Raw genomic sequence first — 20,455 nt, forward strand, 5'->3', positions numbered from 1 at the left:
ACAGGCCGCTTTAAGCAGTTACAACCTTTTCAGTTTTGATGTGTAGTGTTGTAGCCTGGAATATGGATAGGTTGAATAATCATTGTTCCTTCATTATTTCTTGTTGACCCATCATTAAGGTTCGTGTTGGGGAAGTTGGAGGAAACACCCTGGGTTTCTATGGATGCCAGATGAGTCCAGACGGCTCTATGATTTTGGCTCATGCGTTTCACGGAGCGCTGCACCTCTGGCATTGTGACAGAAACCAGGTTAGACATTCTTCAGTAACAAGTTCTTTATGGAGACATTACTTTTTCCATAATAAAAAACTGTCAAAATACAATTGTATTATGATTAATAATAAATGGGGTGAATGAATATGGAGATTTGTGTGTTGCTCAGGGAGAATGGAGGCCTGGTGTGGTCATTTCGGGTCACTTTAATGCAGTGCAGGACTTGAGCTGGGACCCTGAGGGAGAGTTTATCATGACTGTTGGATCAGACCAAACCACTAGACTCTTTACACCCTGGACAAGAAAAGAAAGCTCACAGGTTAAAATGACAATCATTACTATGATTGATCATATATTGTCAGTTGATTTTGGTAAAGATTTTTAAGGTTGGTCAAATCTTTCCTTGTTTGCAGATTACTTGGCACGAGATCTCCAGGCCGCAGATTCACGGCTATGACATGCAGTGCCTGACTATGGTTGGCCGTTTTCAGTTTGTGTCCGGTGCTGATGAGAAGGTCCTGCGGGTGTTCAAGGCTCCACGGAATTTCGTGGAGAACTTGGCTAACATATCATGCACCTCTCTGGAGAAACTGCTGGGCTGTAATGTAAGTACTTAGAATCATCTCATCTTCAAACTTTAATTAGTTACGTCAAATAAAACCTTGGTTTTAATTACTCTTTGCACTGTCTTAGATCATCAAGAGATTTTAAGATGAGTCTCACATTTTTCTATTATCTTAATCCTAATGTTTATGCATATGCTCTCAGAAATATAGCTTAATGAGTTTAATTTTCTGTAACTTGAGGTCATTGTAAATGAGAGGACAAAAATGGCATTCTCCATTCAGGTTGATCTTGTGTGTCATGCTGCCAAACGCAGTCGTGCTCGTATACAGACAAACAGCGTGATTGCAAGAATTTGCAGTGTGACTGATTTTGCTTTTATAGAACAGTTCAATAAAAAATTCTTATAGAGTAATTTGCATTTCAGACAGAATGTTACCAGTTATTAATATAAAATGAAAAAATGAATGTGTAGAGGAGTTTATATAGAGACGTTTCATAGTGTATCTCCTTCACCTGGGTCTTCAGGATATAGCAGACCTCCCAGAGGGAGCCAGCACTCCTGCCCTCGGCCTGTCCAATAAGGCGGTGTTTCAAGGTATGAACCCTTTGAAATCATTGGCCACTGGAGAATTTGCATTGTGCGGATCCCAAGAGAGTGGTGAGGAAGTTGCCAACCTTTACTGTGTCGTCTGATGTGTTTACAGGTGACCTTGCATCTCCGAGCCCTCAACAAGACACTGAAAATTTCAATAGCATGTCCACCCAATATAAAGAATCCCACTTTCAACCTCTCAAACTCACAGGTATTTACAAATTTATACACTCCAGTGTTTCTCAAGTTGTGGGTAATATTCCATAGTAAAATTTGCCAACACAAAATATAATATACACCAGGCTGTATGGCAGTTGTCGAAAGCTTGCGAGACTAACATCACCAGTTAGACACTAAGTTGTCAGTTTCTGGGTTGCTCCTAGAAAATACTACATTTGTGACAAGCAGTTATTAAAGTCTGTTTTCTCTGGTTTATTAATGTATCTGGGGCATGAATCAGAGATACTGGAGACAAATGTTATTACAGCATAAGGGGGGATGGTGAGTGTTGAAGCAAGGGGGGTTTATGTCTCTCTTGCTCCGGGCAAACAGTAGCAAACGTTGTCAATTTGATTGAAAAAGCTCCTTAATCTGGAATCATAATTAGAAAGAAGGCTTATATAATTGCAAAGTTAAAATATTGATGACTCTGGGCTATGGGGAGCGCAATGAGGCGGACACAGAGTTGTTAATGGAATAATACCACTCTCTCCATCTCGCTTCTTCTGGAGGGACAGAGAGGAAAATAATTAAAATAAAACTGCAAACCAGGGATGGAAAAAAAAAAAACGCCTGGTCTCAATTCCATTTCAATTGGGGCATGTGTTACATAAGTGTCTGTGTATCTAAATGAGACACTATTATTTCAGGCTTGCACAAAGAGAGCTAAATTTGATTTACAGCATGTCGTAAAGCGAACGGCCATTGAAAATTGTAGATAAAGCTGCTGTTGTTCCAAACAGCTTTGAGTAAATTGCTTGGCTGTGTATCTGCCGCTAAATGAAAAGATGAGCCTTTTAAAAAATACCGTCTATAGGCATCTGCTCATTTCTCATAATAACTATGTTTATATATTGTGACTGTGTGCGTGTGTGTGTATTGTCAGAGCCTCCGACAGAGGACGACCTCTTGCAGAACACGCTGTGGCCAGAGGTACAGAAGCTGTGAGTGTCCCATCAATTCTCATTTGTGTGCGTCTGCCTTCATTGGCTGTTTTGCAGCAGGCACTAGTGCCGCACCGCATTGTTGTTTAAACAGCTTGTGTGACATAAATAATGCAGCGTAATAGGTATTTAGAGCTCGCAAGAACAACCATTTGTCCTGTATGTTGACACTAAACAAAAAAAGACAGATTTGTTAATTAAAATGTCTTTTTTCTTTCTCTCTTCCTACATCGAAACTAAGGCACAATACTGTATGCAAATAATTCAGGCTATGCAAGTTTGATGGTTGTCATTGCGTTCTGAAATGTTTCTGACCAGTTTGTTGCTTTCTCGATGTTGCTGCAAAGGTTGCTATTGCAGGTGTTGGCATAAACTATGCATGGATTTTTGAATAATGGTAATTATAATTTACAATAATCATTAGATTAAAAAAAGCAATCAAAACACACATTATTAATGTTGAATAATAATCAGTCATGTAAATAATAAGTAATATAATACATACTGGCATAAGCTCTTAATACATAATGGCATAAGCTATTAAATGGCATAAGCTCTTGGCTTGCAACACAAACTACACTTTAAGAGTAACTTTGTTTGTCTGATTTCCATGGAAAACTGTCTTCTTTGATCAGTTAAAGGAGCACTGTGTAAATTATAGTGACATCTAGCGGTGAGGTTGCAATCACCCACTGCTCACCCCTACCTTTCGAAGCACATAGAGAAGCTACGGTGGCCAACACAAGACAAAAATGTCGTATGAGACAGCAAAGAGTGACTGGCTCTCTGTATGAAGTTTTGTCTGTTTAGGGCTACTGTAGAAACATTGCAGAGTAAAATGGTGACTTCACTGTATGGAGACCCATAGTGTATGAAGATAAAAGTGGCTAAGGTCATAAAAACATAGCGGTTCATTATGTAAGGTTTTTATACAACGCTGAAAACATAGTTATGTATATTATATTGCATTTCTGTAAATCAATCCTCATAAATGCTACACACTGCATCTTTAAGTGTAACTGTAATGGAGCAACAGTTTTGTCATTTTATTATTATTTAGTACACTGTTTTGTATTTATTCTTTAATAATATATTCCGTAATTTTACATTTTCCTTTTGAATTTAGTTTTAGTGAGTTTGTTATATGCTTTTGTCATTTTTATTATTTTTTACATTTTTCTTTTTTTCCCCAGTTTAGTTTCACTCATTGTAATACTTTAACTTTAAATTATTTCAGTTAGTTACCAACGCAACAAGCAATATCCAGTTTAATTTAAATTCAGCTTTATTTCAGTAGTTTCAGGTAAAAAACAAACAGTTTGCTGCAGATTTGTTTGAAGTGTTTAGAGGTAGCTATCTGAATAGCCTTCAGTTTAATGGCACAAACATTTGAAGTCTGTCGAATCCTTGCGTTTATCGCCACAGCAATATGAAGGGGCATCTGCATTAGCCAAGCATTTGTGCCTGGCTTTGCTTACTTGCATATAGCATAGAATGGTATTTTAGTTTCCTATGCTTTTGTTAGCACAGAACGATGCTTGTGATGCATTAAAATGACATACGGCTCTGACATATGCAGAAACTGAAGGCAACTATTACAGAATTGGTTGCTTAGTGGCATTTTGCAGTGGCTGGTGGGAATAATGGGCGTATAATTCAAAACAAGATTTGCTAAATTATTATTAAACATTCACACAGAGTATTTTTCACAATTAAATATTAATTTCCCTCAAGGCATTTACAATCAATTGATATGTACTGACTTGTATTATTTCAACTTGCTCATAAGAATTCAAAGTCGGTTTCCCTGCTACACAGGCGGCACTGGATAAACTCATACACAGCTGTAAGCAGCTGAAGGCTTTGACAGCCTGGCTTCACAAGCTATTCATCCAGTGCTGGAAATTACTAAGCAGATCTGCTAATGGCTGCTAGAGCGCACGGCTTTCTTCCACTCCCATAAGCACAGGAGAGAGCGCACGGCGTCCCTGACACAAAAATCATCCGTCGTGTTTGAAGCACCGCCCCGACTGTCTCTCTGAACCTGTCACGGTGCTCAGGCTTTATTTGTGAGCAGGTACTGACAGAGCCCTCATTAACATAGCCTCTCTCCGTGTCGCTCTCTCCGCAGGTACGGGCACGGCTTTGAGATGTTTTGTCTGGCATCCGATTCTGCGAAGACGGTGATCGCCTCGGCATGTAAGGTACAATCACACGGGTGGCCAGATGGTCATTAGTGTCACACAAATGTAGCAGTGGACTGTAATAACAGGACACAGAAAAGCATGCATGCATGAAGCTGCACCGATCCTTAAGTGGTTTTAAATATTTAGTCATTTGCCTTTTTAACATGCTTGTGTCAGTTTAGCCCCTGATGTCCACGTGCAAGTTAATTTTCCTTCTCTTCGATGTAATGAGCCGCATATCGTATTAAAAACGCATTGAACTCTTATGACCAGGGCTGGTAACCAGCCCTACATGCCCTCCGGCCTACGTGACACACATTCCGAGACAGTTGAAGGGAGATCATTGGTTTGTGTCCTGGTCTGGCCCCGTGGTTCGGCCAAACCCACGCTGATCGCACACAAAGCCCTTCCGAATGAAAGCACATTCTGTGTGTCACCTGCCATTGTTCATGCTCGAGCGGAGACTGTGAGGTTTATTCAGTGGGGCTGAAATGGAGGTTCTGCAGGCTCAGATGACTTTGCTGTGGACATGAGGTTTATCCTCTAGCAGTGCTGGCTGAGCTGCGACAAGCTTCATGTAGGAGGGGGTTGAGGTTTAGAAAAGAAGACACACTCTGCTGAAAATGATATTTTTTTTATGGAGTGTGGTTGTGACAGATCTAGATGTGTCTTATATCATAGGCCTCTAAACCAGAGCATGCTGCCATTCTCCTGTGGAGCACAACTTCCTGGAAACAGCTTCAGTCACTGCCCTGCCACAGCCTGACCGTCACTCAGATGGCGTTCTCCCCCAATGGACGCCTTCTGCTAGCTGTTTCTCGAGACCGCACCTGGTCGCTATGGAGACGTGGAAACCCTGAATCTAATACAGGTGAGCAAACCAACAAAACTACTATAGCAATAATAATAAGTAAAATTAGATTTTAGCTCCTGGTTTGCTGATCTAGTTTGTAGGACCACATAATTTGGCAAAAGAAATGTCAAAATGACTAAAATAATAATAATTAAAAAAGAAAGAAATTACACAAAATAAGAAATTAACTTTAATATAAAATAATTGTATTCAAAAGGGTATAACAAAAAAAGGGCATAACACAGTTTCTGCCAATCTCATGTTAATCTAGAGTACCTATGAAGTAGTATTGCATCCTTCATATCTCTGAAGAGTCTTTAGTTTATCAGATTTATAAAAGACAGATATGCTGAACCGATTCTTCCCGAAAACAGCCGAGCTCATATAAGCAAGCAGTTTGGAACTAAAGAATCCCCAGCGCACAAACACAAAAGATTCACTATATGTTTGTGTTGTTTACATTAAATGCACTTGCGCCACGCCGATTGCCAACAAAACAGAAATTTGATTCAGTTTCACCCACTGCCTACGGTTTCGACTCGTGACCGGGAACAAACACACTTGCAGAACTCCATTGCTGCTTCGGAAAAATGCTTTCCTTAATGCTGGGTTAATTGGGAAGCTGAAAAAGGTTATCTTTGTGACATTGTTGATTGAATCCAACTCTTTAACTGTGTAAATAAGTCAGAATGCATGAAAATACATTTTATAGAAGGCTGCCTTTTCACTTGCGTTATGTCCAGGAGATGAAATATAACCCTGTCCTGGTCAGCGTTGTTTGGTCTTTCATGAATCTTGTTGAAATTCATCATCAGGTCGTCCGGTGACGACATCTTGGCCTGACAGAAACCGGTCGCACCAGCGTTGTGTTGACATTCCACAGTGGGTATTAACATGCCATCTGAGTGGCTAACCTTCTTTTTGGGATCTTCTTTGTTTAGTCAGGGTTTTCTACCCCCAGGTGTAGGTCTCACTGGCTTATCCAGGCCATCAATAGTGTTATAACAGTTTAAAGCACTCATTTCGAAGACTGAGCACAAACAAACATCCCTTGCTTCAGAGCACCACATTCTTCTCTATTATGTATATATATATATGAGGTTTTAATTTTCTGAAAACCACAGGGAGCCCTTAAAACATTTCTTTCAAGTGCTTCTCATTACAAGTTTGGGGAAAATGGTTGGTGCATATTACATTCCCAAATGCACATTATAAGTGACCCAAACTCACAGCAGAAGTAGAGATGAGTTAGAGTGAACCAAAACGCTCTGAGACAGAGACTGAGGAAACTGCAGATGTGCTCCTCGCATGTAAAAGAGCATACTGTTGCCCTTCATTCTAAACCTGCATGCAATTAAATTCCAGCCTTTGCGATTTGATGGCCACACTAAGCCATATTGTGATTTTGATTAATCATGCAGCCCTAAATAAAACCCCTCAGAAGTAACATTCAATAAGATGAATGTGAATGTTAAAGGATGGCTTCCTCCAGGGTTTATAGACCTTCTGATTCATCGACAGCTTTTACCTTCCTCTATTTCTCTGTCAACACTGAGTTTGCATACTTCAGATGTTCGCCCACTAAGAATCTCCTGCCGTTTAGCAAGAGTTGTCTAGGGCCACCCAATGACCGCGGTGCATTCTTCACGTGTATTCTGAGCATACCAAACTAAATCACTGTTGGCACAAGATAACTAGAGGAGCGTCTGTTTTTCCTTCTCCATTTTCTGATGTGTCCGAGGCATGCCACAGTCCCTTCTCGTTGAGTCTGGTATTACTCACAGCCTGTATGCTGCAGATGTGGAGAGGTCAGTCACTGTCAGAGCTGATCAGAGAACTGAGTCATACATGGTGAAATCTCTATCACTAAACAAGTTACTTCCACAGCCGTAGCTACCTGAGCTTTAATTATCAGAGGCATACGCGTGTTGGCGTATTGGGAGCACGCGTTAGCCAAAGTGGCATCACCAGAGTGTGATGATCTTGATAGCTGGATTGTGGGTGACCACAAATTCAGTCTAGAGAAATTAGAGCAAGCAGTGTCTAAATTTTTCTACATTTCACTATTTTGTGAATGTTAAGTTAGTACTGATACAGATGAGTCTTCACATTTATAACATCACATTTGTTGTCTTTTATGTCTTACCTAATTTTTTTTTTTTTTTTTCCAGAGACAAGCTTTTCTCTCTACGCAAGCACGAGCAAGAACACAGCGGTTCACACACGCATCATTTGGTCATGCGACTGGAGTGCTGACAGCAAGTACTTTGTGACATCAAGTCGAGACAAGAAGGTAGGTCCAGTTTAATGGTGCACTCAGCAATTGTTGCGCTAGTCAATATGGCGGTCAGAAATTGTGTGGCCACAGAGTGGTGTGGATGCTGCATTAAGCAAAAGTTTTTAGTTACCAGTATACCATTTTAGAAAACTAAAATAGTTCAAGTGGGTAATATAGAGTGCAACATTCCAGAAGCCCATTTTTTTCATTTTCTCTATAGAGAAACTGATTTTAATGCTGACTTCTACATTGCATTGCATTATTTTTGCATTATTTCAACGTATTTTTAAGTAATGCTTTGAAATAATGCAAACAGATGAATTCTGTGACATGCTGTACAGAAAATTCCTCTAATTACAGTCAAGGCAAACAAATTGCGCTAAAAGACCATGCAGGAAAGGCCATTCCCATAAAGTAAAGCAATTGATGTAATGTTGGGTTTATTTATGGCTTACAGCATTTTCATGAAAACTATGGGAAACATTTATGAAAAGAATACTTCTGGAACAAATGGTGCTGAAAAAGTGGCCAAGTACTAATGCACTCTGTTCAGATAGTCATGTGATCTCAACACGTTCACCCTGGTGAAAGTGATTTCACCAAGTACAGTATGTTCCTGGAGCCTCTTTGTTGATCTTGGAACAACATTTCAATCAAGCAATCAGATTTGAGTTTACAGTTTATGTCAAGTTCAGCCTTATAACCAGAGTTATTTGCATCCACACTGGTGTTCAGTGTGGTTCTGATTTTATGGCTATGTTATGGGAAGGTTTCAATTTTTCTTTATGGTTAAACATTTTTCAACGTGGGAGAAAGGACTGCATGCAACTTTTAAAGCATTTTTAAGTACACCTCTCTCTTGCGGTCTGAGCTTTGACATTTGACCTTGTGTGTGTAGATTATCATCTGGGGTCCTGTTGTCGATGAGGGTGTAAGCGTGACTCCCTGCTCCTCTGTTCTAGATGTCGGAGATTCAGCCACTGCCGTGACTATCTGCCCATATCTCTGTTCAGACCAGAGGTAACCATATTGTAGCCAATTATCTTTATTTGACACCATCATTAGAATCAGTAGCATGTGTCAGAGACAAATGCTTAATTCTACTGGTATATGTGTAGCTATTTGCTGGCTGTAGGTCTAGAGAATGGGAAGATTGTGCTGTATAAATGGAGGCCATCACAGGATCTGTCTTCTGGATCAGACTGGAGCAGATGTGGAGAAACTGATGCTTAGTATCCTTTTTCCTGCTCATATTATCTCCCTTGAAATCCAATAGTGAGTTTAAAATATTGTGTAATTAACATTCCTGCTCAGAAGCTGCACCCACCCACACATTCAAAACAAAGAACTTTTAAAATCAAAATGTAGTTCTAAATATGCATGTTATGGTTTTTATTGGAAACTATCTGTGCATGTTGTTTTAAAGATTTGTTTCTTCTTCCAATCTTTCCTTCTTTGCTTCTAAAAATAAGGCCTCAAAATAGAAGTTTTAAGGGCTTCCTGCATTTTCACACCAAAATAAAAGTTAGAAGGTCTAACATTTAAAAAAGCAGACATAAGGACAGGCAGAAATATTATGATTATTGATATGTAATCACAATTTGTGCAGCCCTACAAAAATAGAGTGAATTTTTAAATCACAACTGTCCCATAAATTGTTTATTCGACAGAAAATGTGACACGGCTGTCCAGCCAAAATAGTTAAGCATATTATCCTGTTAAAAAGCTTAATAAGCCCTTGAAAATAACATCAGTCTGTTTCTCAATGACAGGATCTCAAGTTAAACAAGACAGTCATACCTCCTTCCAGAGACCGGTGCTGCTGGTGTAATTGACAACAAAAGGGCCGCATGTATCTTAGCTGGCCCACGCTGCTCGGGAGAAGCTTCAGGTTGATACAGGGGCTCCCGTGGGCAGGTTCCGCATTGATCCGTGAAGAGAGAGAATGAGGTGTCGGAGAGAGGCCAGGCTGTGTTGTGCATTCTGTTTGCACCGAGCTCTCCCGCTAGCTATCTCTCTCCCACAGTGGATTGAGTCCCGACTGGCTAAACTCTCTTTCTGTAGGTGTAATTGATAAACCGTCTGTGTAGGCACTTACACGTATCTCTTACCCAGAAGTCACTCACCTTACAAGTTTAAGAAGTTAAAGATTTGCCATGCATTGCTGTGAGTTCTGAAAAGCAAGATCGATTTGTATGTTTATTCGTCTATCTGTATTATTTTTTAAATTGGCCAGTATTTGGACAGGCAGAGCTGAATTTAAACATCCAGACAGGGGTGATTTGTGTTGCCTCAACTCAATGTCCATTTATGCTCGTGGCCTTTCTTGACCACTCATCACAGTCAGTCTCACACACTGGTGGTGAAGAGGCTTCGCTGGAGGCCAAAGCCGGGCCGGGCAAGCCATGGCGGGCAGGAGATGAACGAAGAGCGAGCTTGGGTCCAGCTTGCAAGCGCTGGTGCCGACCATGTCGTCAAGATCTTCAACATCAACATATCAGCGCTGTGACTTCATGCCGCCTCTGTTGACGTGCGCTCTGGGTAATCTGCAGTGTGTCCAACTGATATGCCATATGAACGAACTAGTCGCCTGATCTGTTGTGAAGTCATCAGCAGGCCCGAATGTGCTGCTGTAAACGCTGTTTTTCATGGGGGATGCTGGGAGCGGTTCTCATTTCCGTTAAATCTGCTTCTGTTCTTCGAATTTCAGCACTATTATGACCTGTAAACAAACTAATGTACTATTTATGATGTAAAAAAAAAAACACTTGCTTTTTATTACAATAAATGTCTCTTTTCTAGTAATGAAATGTCACAGGAGTGATTAATCTCAAGCTAACTATAATTCTTTTATTGGCTGTTTAAAGCGCCCACATTCCATGAAGAGCAAATCCTCTTGTAATAACCTACAGCCGTAAGTGACGGTAAGAGAATAGAAAATCCGGCACACATCCTCTCATTTCCAGTGCCTAAAGGACAGATGAGCATTTAGATAAGATGTACAATGAGCCGTGAGGACCACAGACTCACCAAACGTGAATCACTCACATGAGAAATAGTGTTTCATTTAGGAAATGTGTGCGCCCTTTATTAAAACCAATGACATTCATACTTGTGAGACAAAGGAATTTGTTTTCTGGCTTCAACTTGTATCGAAAGAATCTTTGACATGCTTTGAGTACCACAGAAGATAATTTAGACACTGCAGCAGTGCTAAAATACTCTTAAGTACTTTTGGAAGTATAGCTGCAAGACTTTACGTTGTTAAGATAATAGAATCACTTGGTTTGCGCAAGCCGCAAGGTTATTTTCAAGTTTCAATTTGCAGGTTAGCAAATCGCATGTAACCTTGCAAAAACTCAAGTTACAATGTTTAAGTTTTGCAACTATACTTCCAAAACAGTCAGTGTTTGGAAGTATAATAGCAAAACTTAAACATTGTTACATGGTTACATGCGATTTGTCAACCTGTCATGACGGTAAACCCTGTACATTTCCTGTCCAAGAACACCAGAAAATGTTTTTTTGTTATTTTGGCTACTAATTATTAATAGGTTCATAAGCTCGGATATAAACACTAAGCCGTGTTCAACATTTAGTGGAAAACCTTCCATGAGTCAAAATGATTTTCTGTGGTAAACTTTAACAGTTCTAAACTTTTTCTGTTCCATAGATGTAATTCGCTGTGTGCTATTTGAGGACACCTGCTGACCCATCTGTGTTGTGCTGTTGTGAAAATGAAAAGGTGTTCTGTGTCCTGTCTAGTACTGACATGTTAAATATTTGAGCACTTGATGGAATGGGAAAGCTGACTGTGACATGAAGGCTTCATTCTCTACCGTCTAGTTTGGCATGAAGTCCCTGCACGCTCAATAATTCATTATACTGAATGTACAGAAGCACTCATACGTTTGCCTGGCCTTTCTGTGTTTCCGTTTTATGATTGTGTAAAATGTTTTCGAGAGGAATCAAAACATGGCCTCATTGAAAAGCTCACTATGCAGGCATTTAACTCTTTCCCCGCCAAACAGAATTTTCCGTTATTTGTGAGAAAACGCTTCCAGGCCAAAATCTGATTTTTACGGGTTTTCACTGTTAGACGCTAAGGGGCACTATTACGTATTTTCTGAATGAGTACTGAATCTCCTGATCAAAACATACGTGAGAAAGACATGTGTTTACTCTTGCGAGAGTAAAACAAGCAATCGTATTTAATCATATGCTTAAAAAAATAACTTGATCATCAACATAAAACATCATATAAATCAAAACTGCCAGATGTTAGTGAATGAAATGTGGACCCAGGATGAGCTACAGGACTGTGCAAGCATTAAAGGTGTTGATGGACTCGATCTCCTCCATCTGTGTTTGATCATCGCTCTGAATCTGATCTGGAAACAGTCTTTCACAAAAATGTGATTTTCTCAGTGTTTTGTTCAAAATTTTTCTTTTTTTATAGAAACTTGCCCATATTCAAGTGTTGATAAAAAATTATTCAAGCTAGAATAAAGGGTCAGCTCTTTTGATATATTGCATGCTCAGATTTTCATTAAACAAAATATTCTATGGGCTATTCAATTTTGGTGTAAATGGTCAAAAAACCCTGGCAGTGGCAGGCAACTTAAAAAAAAAAAAACGCTGACAGGGAAAGAGTTAAAGAGAAAGTTCACTAAAAAACAAAAGTTGTGTCGTCATTTACTCACCCCCAGCACTCAGGTTCCAAAAGTCTGCTATAAGCAACGTTTTTTTGTATACATCTTTGAAATGCCTCTTGGACACGGATTTCCTCTTTGGGGAAACATCAAAATCTCCAAAACAGTTTATCAAGCTTATGATTTAATTTAATATTTGAAATCACTAATGAAATCTGACAACAACTGTCTTGTAAATTTAGTTTTTAAATGCACAAATCATGACAAAAAACAAAATTCACGCTGGATAAATCTAATACAACAAAAAAATCTAATGCACATGCGCAGTCCTAAGCATGCATCTCAGAATATTGCCTGTTTCTATAGCAACCGGAGCTGGTATAGCTGCAGTGACGTGATGACTTTACCAATCAATGATTGCCGCTTTCTTTTTTTAGAAGGTGAGACTTATTTACGCCATCTTTCTTCTATTCATAAGTAATAAGTAAAGTAGTCTTCCTATCTATAAAGTCTTAGGTATATATTTTTTTCCTTCGCTGTATTATATGTCTGCTCCCTTGTTTCATTTGCATGCAACTGGCGCCATCTTGCAGCCTTAAAGCATCCCTATGGTTTTTAAAGGGGTCATATGATGGTTCTAAAAAGTTTGGTTTAATGCAATGTGTTTACGTGGTTTTAGATTCAAATGTTCATTATTTTACACATACTGTACATTATTGTCGCACCCTTGACCCTGCTTTCTGAAGCGTATTGATTTTTACAGAGCTTATTTTTCTGAAAAGCATGGTGTGCTCTGATTGGCCAGCGTTTCAGTGCATTGTGATTGGCCTGAATACCTTAAAGTGATAGTTCACCCAAAAATGAAAATTCTGTCATCATTTATGCTTATTTGTTCTGCTGAACACAAAAGGATGATATTTTGAAGAATGTTTGTAACCAAGCAGATAGAGCAACCCTTTACTACCATAGAAGGGAAAAAATACTATGGAAGTCAATGTTTGCTCTATCTTTAGAACAACATGAGGGTGAATAAATTCAAAAATCATTTTCATTTTTGGGTGAACTACGGTATCCCTTTAAGCATCTGGCGTAAATGTCACACCTTACCATATTTGGAACATCAGCTCCCAAAGCAAAGCAGTTGATAATGTCAGTCCTACCTTATCAATTCGAGATCCGGATGATGCAGATGACCAAGCTGATCGATCAATGCTGCCACTGCCAGTGCGACTGGATCAGAAAGTATAAGATTAGAAACGTTCTGTGCTCTCGCGGGTGCTAGAAACAATCTTCCGATAATGCGGTACACATGTACTGTTCTGGAACAGTGTTTTAACTAAAGTTTAGCCACTGTTTTCTAATTGTCCCCTCTTTTGGAAAGCCAAACAAAGTAGTTTGGTATTTGCAATGAAAAACACATCGTCTGTACGCCACGGTGGCGCTGGTGACAACAAAACTACAGTAAATATAAGTTATGTCTTCTTTCTTTGTGTATACGTTTAGGTGGTGTTATAAAACCCTGCCCCAACAAACATACTGATGTAGTTTTAATGAAGTGTTTTAGGAATGTGTGGCTGAGCCTTAACTTTTACAAAGAATATATCTTTGAATTTGAGACTAAGCTTTTTAACTCTGCAGATCTTATACATGCACAAACAGCTACATAACACTAAAGAGAAAGGAAAACAAGAAATCGCATCATATGACCAGAGATGTATAGTGATGTAAAAGGCGGTATCTGTACTTTTCTAAAGTATATTTTTTTCCCTCCTACTTTAACTTTTTACTTCAGTACATATTTTCAAATAATTTAATACTTTTAGTCTGATATTTTTGTATGTGCTGCATAGTTACTCGTTACTAGGGATGCTCATTTGGGTTAATTTTCCCGACACGTCAACCGATGCTAATTAAAGGGGTACTTCAGCACTGGGAAGATGAATCTGTATTTAAACTGGGTCATTAATGTAGTAGAAATGTGAAATTATTTTTTAATTTGGTGCTTTCTAGACTGAGAAAAGACAGAAAATGTATTTTTGTCTCATGGGGATGAAAGACTACAATTCCCAGAATGCTTTGCTGCCCTGTGAGGCCATTCCCAAAGCCACCGCTACTGGATTACAGAGACTGAGTTCCTACAATTAAATACTGAACGTGTCTGTTCGTTCAATATAACGATCATATAACGTGATTTTCACAGCAGACTCAGATTACATTTAACGTTATAAATGAGTTGATAAGCTCTCGTGATGAGAGCTGAGGTAATCGCGACCACATTCGCGGCATACATTCACAACGCGTTTTCAGTTCATGCCTTTGGAAGCTTAACTTTCATAGAAATTAATTTGAGAAGTTAAAACACTTACATTGCTTAGCATCCGTTTAAATTAACGCCTGTAGCTGAGCTGTGCTGTAAGTGTGATCTCCATTCCCCATGCACAAGTTGAAAACATGCGGAAATGGCTCCCTCTGCTGGCTGTAGTCTTTAGCCTCTGGGCAATCATTCCTCTCGTGACGCAAATATTGTCAATTTGCGTCACGAGAGGAATTTTTCCAGAAATAAAATGCATAAATCTCTCGTCTCAGGGGGATATAAGAGGGGGGAGCACGATCATTTGAATATACTCCAGGGTTTCTACTGATACAAAGCCATATGTTAATTGCTGAAGTAACCCTTTAATTGATTATTAACCGTTAACTGGTAAGATTATAAGATTGAATTGACATTACATAAAAATACAATTGATGAGTGTCTGTGACCCATTAAAAAAACTTTTCATGTGTTTTTTTTATTGTGCAAACAGCACAATACAGAACAGCTTAACAACAGAACCTTCACACTAGAGCCTTGCATTTATGCCCAAGCCTGACGGGACCCGACTTTAAGCCCGAAGCGTATTTTCACGTCATACTAATGTTCACGTCATACCTAAACGCAGCTGGGATTTGTACCTTTTTAGGCACCTTTTTTCTCTGTCGTTTTATATTTATTTTATTAATTAAAAGAAACAATGTGCTGCGCTGTAGGAAACAATAGCTTAACTTATGCGACTGTCAAGACATGGCTCACACACATAGGTAGAGTCCAGCAGCAGGGCATGTTTCTTCAGCAGCAGCGCATGTTTCTTCAGCAGCTGCTAGAGTTATGGCCTTTTTACAACTGGTTCCTTCATTCGTTTTCTCTGACCAGATATCTATCTGATTGCGAAATGACCAGGAGTAGGCCTAAATGAGATTCTTTCAAGACGTATTTAATTCCGATAACTCAAACAAACCAATTCAGAAGGTGGTCTGAAAGCATTTCAGACAAAACCGGACAAGTGTAAATGTATGTTTGTTTAAACCACGTGTAAATTTTACTCCTGACAAATGGTTAAAAAATAAACGTGTGAGTGTTACGTTGTAGTCAGATAGATATGATGGTGCTACTGCAACACGCATCGCCGCAAAAGAATAGCTAAAGCAAGCCAACGCAAATGGCCATAAATTAAAATTAAAATAAGTTTTAGATGCTCAAAAACACAATGATCTTCAATAAAAAAAAATATAAACGATCTTACCAGTGCTTAGGTCGCTCTCTCATATTGCGGCCTTTGAATTTGAAATGAGCTGCTGAATAAAAAGCATCTTGAATCTTTGTTGCTGTGAACTCTGTTTAATAGGCTATTCATTTTGCAGAGTTGTAAGGTAGATAAGACAAACTGCATGTACATTTTTTTTATTATTATTTGTTTAGCTTGTTTAGTTTGCGGGCGGTGTTGCGAGCTGTATAAGCCTGCCTCAGCTTGTCAAACATGCCTTTTTACTGTGGGGGTAAAATTATAGGCTAAGCATTGTGATGCTTGAAGTGTTATATCTATGGATTTTATTATAGGCAAGACAAGTCAAGAGTTGATTTAAGAGGCTAAATTGATTAAACGTGTGGTTAACTCCCTGTCGGTCGCTGGTCGCCACTTAAAAAAATGTAAACTTTAATTTAACAAACAAAAAATTGCTCTAAACATTTTTCTGAATTAACGTTACTAATTAATTACTAATTAACGAAATATAACTACTTTGACATTAAAAACAAAACTGAACTATTTTAATGGCTGCAACAATGTAAGCCAATGTAACCCAAAAAAACAAACAAAACAAAAAACATGGGCTCCAGTAGGATTCGAGCCGAGATTTTTGATAAGCTGTCTGAAAAAAAAAAAAACACACTACGAAAAGCATTAAACAAGGCTTCAGAAGATGGCAATGATGCCAGGGAATACAGAGTAGCCTCACTAGAGCGGTCAGTCTCGGGAAGCGACTTTCATTTAGTTTCTTTCACCAGTCAGGAGCTTGTTCTACTGCTGTACTGTAATAACGCATAGCTTATTTTGCACGTAACTTCGTCACCCTTTCTGTCGAAATGGTCCAACACAGTAGCCTATGCTTCTTTCCCATTGCTTCATTTTGTGATATGTCTAAGTCGGTATGTGTCGACGCACTGTGAGGAAAAAAAGAAAAACCCTTAAGACCGTTTAACTGATAGTGTTAATCGGTCAAAATTCTTACTATCGGTTAATGGTTAAACGGTCAATATGAGCTTTTGTACTTCTACTTAAGTGTGGTGCTTAAAGAGGACTTCAACTTCTACTCAAGACAGTTTTTTTTACTCATGTCTGGGTAACGTTAGGTAAGGTAACTTAACTTTCAACTCAATTCTTGTCGACATTCATTTGGTTAGTAGCGCCATATTTAAAAGGATAGTTCACCCAACAGTTTAAATTTGATGTGCTTACCTCAACGCTTATCTGCGACGTTTCTTCAGTAGAACACAAATGAAGACTTTTAACTCCAATCTTGCAGTCTGTCAGTCGTATAACGCATGTTAATTTAATCTGCGCGGCATCTCATTCTTCTTCGTGTAGGATTCCGGCAGTGTAGACACTTCTAAAGTGTATACTGCCCTCCACAGGTGAAAGTTTGAACTAGATTCTCACGTAGGCTACAGGTATAGAACTGCCTCAGAGATCAGTTTATGTTGTCACTGTGTCCAAAAAAAGATACAACAAAAAAAGTCTCAACTCCAAGTCCTGCCAATTTAAAGCTGCAGTCCATAACGTTTCGCACTCTAGTGGTTAATAAACAGAACTGCATGCATCTTGCGGACAAACATTGCAGCCGGAGCTCTGTTTATTTCTATGACGGATCACGCAGGGACTGTGCTCCTCCGCAGTGGTCCCTACCAGTCTGGCCTGAAATAGTCCCAATATAAACACTTATTATAAGTGTACCATAATGATTCAGGGTAAGACAAAAACACGGTTTGGAAAATTGATTCATGTTGTACATTCTCATTATATAATTTTTGTAAATCTTGAAAACAAAAAAAGTTACGGACAGCAGCTTTAGAAAAAAGCTTTACGAGTAGCTTTTTGCTACTCTAGACCCTGTTTCAGTTAGTAAACATTTGTGGGCGGAGCTTAGCTGGACGCAGAACTAGAATAGTTGAAAAACAATTTCAATGTGTTCTACAGAAGAAGCAGTCACCAGGCCCTGGGGGTAAGCAAATAAACATTCAATTTTCATTTTTGAATGAAAAAATGACGCTGCGACTGAGGATGGAGGTGTGTTCAATGTAAGGTACGCCAGTTGTTGAAACATCTTTCCAAAAACAACTCCATAATACTGTAAATTATGTGTAATTCTTGTAAAAAAAAAAACCATCTAACACTACTAATCGATCTATTAACAGGAAGATCACAATTGTACATAGTTTCTGTTTTCATCTGTATTTTTTAACATGACATTTTGAAGACTGTAATTTCTTCTAATAAAGTGTTTGAAGAAAGTCGAACAGATTTGGATCAACTTGAAGGTGGGTATAGAATATTCCTTTGTGACTGAACACGTATAGATTTTTTGTTGTTGTTGTAAATTTCCTGTTTGTTCCTGTAAATGTCCAAATGAGCTGCTTGATAAATAATGGAGGGGGAAAAACAATTATTTTAATTATTTTATTAATAAAACATTTTTTTTGCAATAATTTATTAAAAATGTTATGATTTCCATGCAGTTTAAGGGTACAAGAAATATGAAATGAACACATCCACTTTGATTTGTTCAAGAGCTCCTGTGTGTGTGCCAGTGCAAACACACGGGACAGTACAGCAGTGGAGCACACAAGTGTACACTTCCAAAAAGCACTGTATAGAAAAACAAAACAACAGATTTGTGGAGTTCCTTTTTTTTTTTTTTTTTTTGTTGTTGTTGTTCTTGATGGGCAGTGATGAGTTTTGTGAACTCAAAAGAGATGACAAATAAAAAATAAAATACAAAATAAATAAAGCAAAAGGACAAAAAAAAAAAAAAAAGCGGTAAGTCTTCCAGCACAGAATAAATAGTTTGTATAGCGATGTGTAAACTTGTAGACAGCACGTTTTCACACAGTGGCAAACAGACATACACGCTCACTGCTAACATTCTGTCTTTTTAACGTCATTTGTAACACCCCCCACTATCATTGTATTGTACCTCTACAGAAAAAAATAAGTTGTTTACATTATATACATTAGAAGTGGTTGTTCATTCTCCTGGGGTGATGACAAGGCCTTGCTATTGTTTGTTACATGATGCAAAGATAGGCCAGTTCACACCAGAATACGCATGGAGTCCAGCCCAACAGTTTCACAAATCATGTAGACTAAATTCATGAATCCGCTTGCACAAATGAGTGTTTTCTTGCTTTAGAAGAACACAACACTTAGATCATTTTCAGTTTTTTAGGTAACATCACAGATTTAAGTGACCAACAAATCAGCTCTTCACTTCATTTCCAAGGTTATTGCCAAGACGGTCCTAAACAACCAGATGTGCACTCAATAGACCATGATGCATTTTCAAAAGCAACGCGTTAGCTGGTTAACCTTGTGTTTCGCTTGATTCACAAACACATGCACACACACAGTGATTTCTTTGAATCCACAGTATAGAACATATCCAAATAAAATCATATAAAGCTCTTTATTCAGGTTTTGTGTTTTTCCAGTGATTTCTTTAAAACGAGACTGTCACAAATTCACTTTTCCCATAACGGTAATGACATGTTTACATATATGGACCAGTGCTTACCTTTCCATTGTAAATAGAACAGTTTGTGGTGCATATGTCTTCATATGGTGCTATGAATGTCTTCATATTTGTTTTAGTACACTTCATAGTGTCAGACAGTAGTAGGGTTGTTCTTAGAAGCATAATCTTCATGATAATATTCTTGAACAATGTCAACATTAGTGTCATAATTATACACTAAAAGTACAGGTAGTGTAAAACATTTTGGATATGATTCTGTCTTCCAGCTTAATGTACCATCAAGAACATACTGTAAATATACTTATCTATACAGTTAGAATGAGCTAATTATTGCCACTTTCATAATTATTATAATTGTGCATTTGTCAGAAATGATTGAGTAAAATTATTTGCAAAATTAAATCTATAATGTATGCATAGGATACCATGCAAGAAAGATTAAAAAATAAATAATTCTTTTTTTAATCAATCTAATACATTCTTTATGTATACATACTTTACCATATGATTACTCTGAATAAGAATCTCTTGATAATCTCTTTTTAATAATTACATGTCATCAGGCTTCTGTAGCCTCAACTAATTAATATTATGGTCATCATTATGATTTTAAATTAGAGTACTGAATCATGCCCTCTCCTTGAGCAGATGTTTGGCTGGATCACTTGTAAACATCCCACTTAACTAGTATTAAAATATATATCTGAGTTGCTCTTATGGATGATTTTTTTTTCAAATTATTTGAATAAAAAGTTCCTGTTTATGCCTGGAGGTTTAAACCCTTGAAAACCTCAGTAACCCGGGTCCTCATTTATAAAACGTGCTGATGCGCAGATTTAAAGTTAGGGTGTGTGTACTCTAAAATCCACACCAACATTCATATTATT

At 38.3% G+C, this 20,455-nt stretch overlaps 1 protein-coding gene and 1 long non-coding RNA gene across 3 annotated transcripts in view; one reads left to right on the plus strand and one right to left on the minus strand.

The window, feature by feature from the left end:
- elp2 (elongator acetyltransferase complex subunit 2) overlaps positions 1-10,728 on the plus strand; it is a 26,227-nt gene extending 15,499 nt beyond the window's left edge. Inside the window, exons 11-22 of one of the 2 annotated variants that reach the window (XM_067426745.1) lie at positions 120-248; positions 382-531; positions 626-817; positions 1,305-1,374; positions 1,484-1,582; positions 2,477-2,534; positions 4,666-4,738; positions 5,402-5,591; positions 7,745-7,866; positions 8,750-8,871; positions 8,970-9,083; positions 10,195-10,728. In XM_067426745.1, the coding sequence (XP_067282846.1) occupies positions 120-248; positions 382-531; positions 626-817; positions 1,305-1,374; positions 1,484-1,582; positions 2,477-2,534; positions 4,666-4,738; positions 5,402-5,591; positions 7,745-7,866; positions 8,750-8,871; positions 8,970-9,083; positions 10,195-10,360 (1,485 nt within the window). In that variant the 3' untranslated portion in view covers positions 10,361-10,728. Of the gene's footprint in view, positions 1-119; positions 249-381; positions 532-625; positions 818-1,304; positions 1,375-1,483; positions 1,583-2,476; positions 2,535-4,665; positions 4,739-5,401; positions 5,592-7,744; positions 7,867-8,749; positions 8,872-8,969; positions 9,084-10,194 lie in introns of those variants that run through there. The other variant, XM_067426746.1, reaches the window with a different exon arrangement.
- LOC137048518 (uncharacterized) lies at positions 10,468-17,412 on the minus strand. The gene is made up of 3 exons (XR_010899430.1): positions 17,276-17,412; positions 13,664-13,733; positions 10,468-10,573 (listed from the first exon to the last, which is right to left on the minus strand). It is a non-coding gene; the product is annotated as an uncharacterized lncRNA (long non-coding RNA).
- Between the last annotated feature and the right edge of the window lie 3,043 nt (positions 17,413-20,455).

Source organism: Pseudorasbora parva, chromosome 19 (genome assembly GCF_024679245.1).
Source record: "Pseudorasbora parva isolate DD20220531a chromosome 19, ASM2467924v1, whole genome shotgun sequence".
Classification (NCBI taxonomy): domain Eukaryota; kingdom Metazoa; phylum Chordata; class Actinopteri; order Cypriniformes; family Gobionidae; genus Pseudorasbora; species Pseudorasbora parva.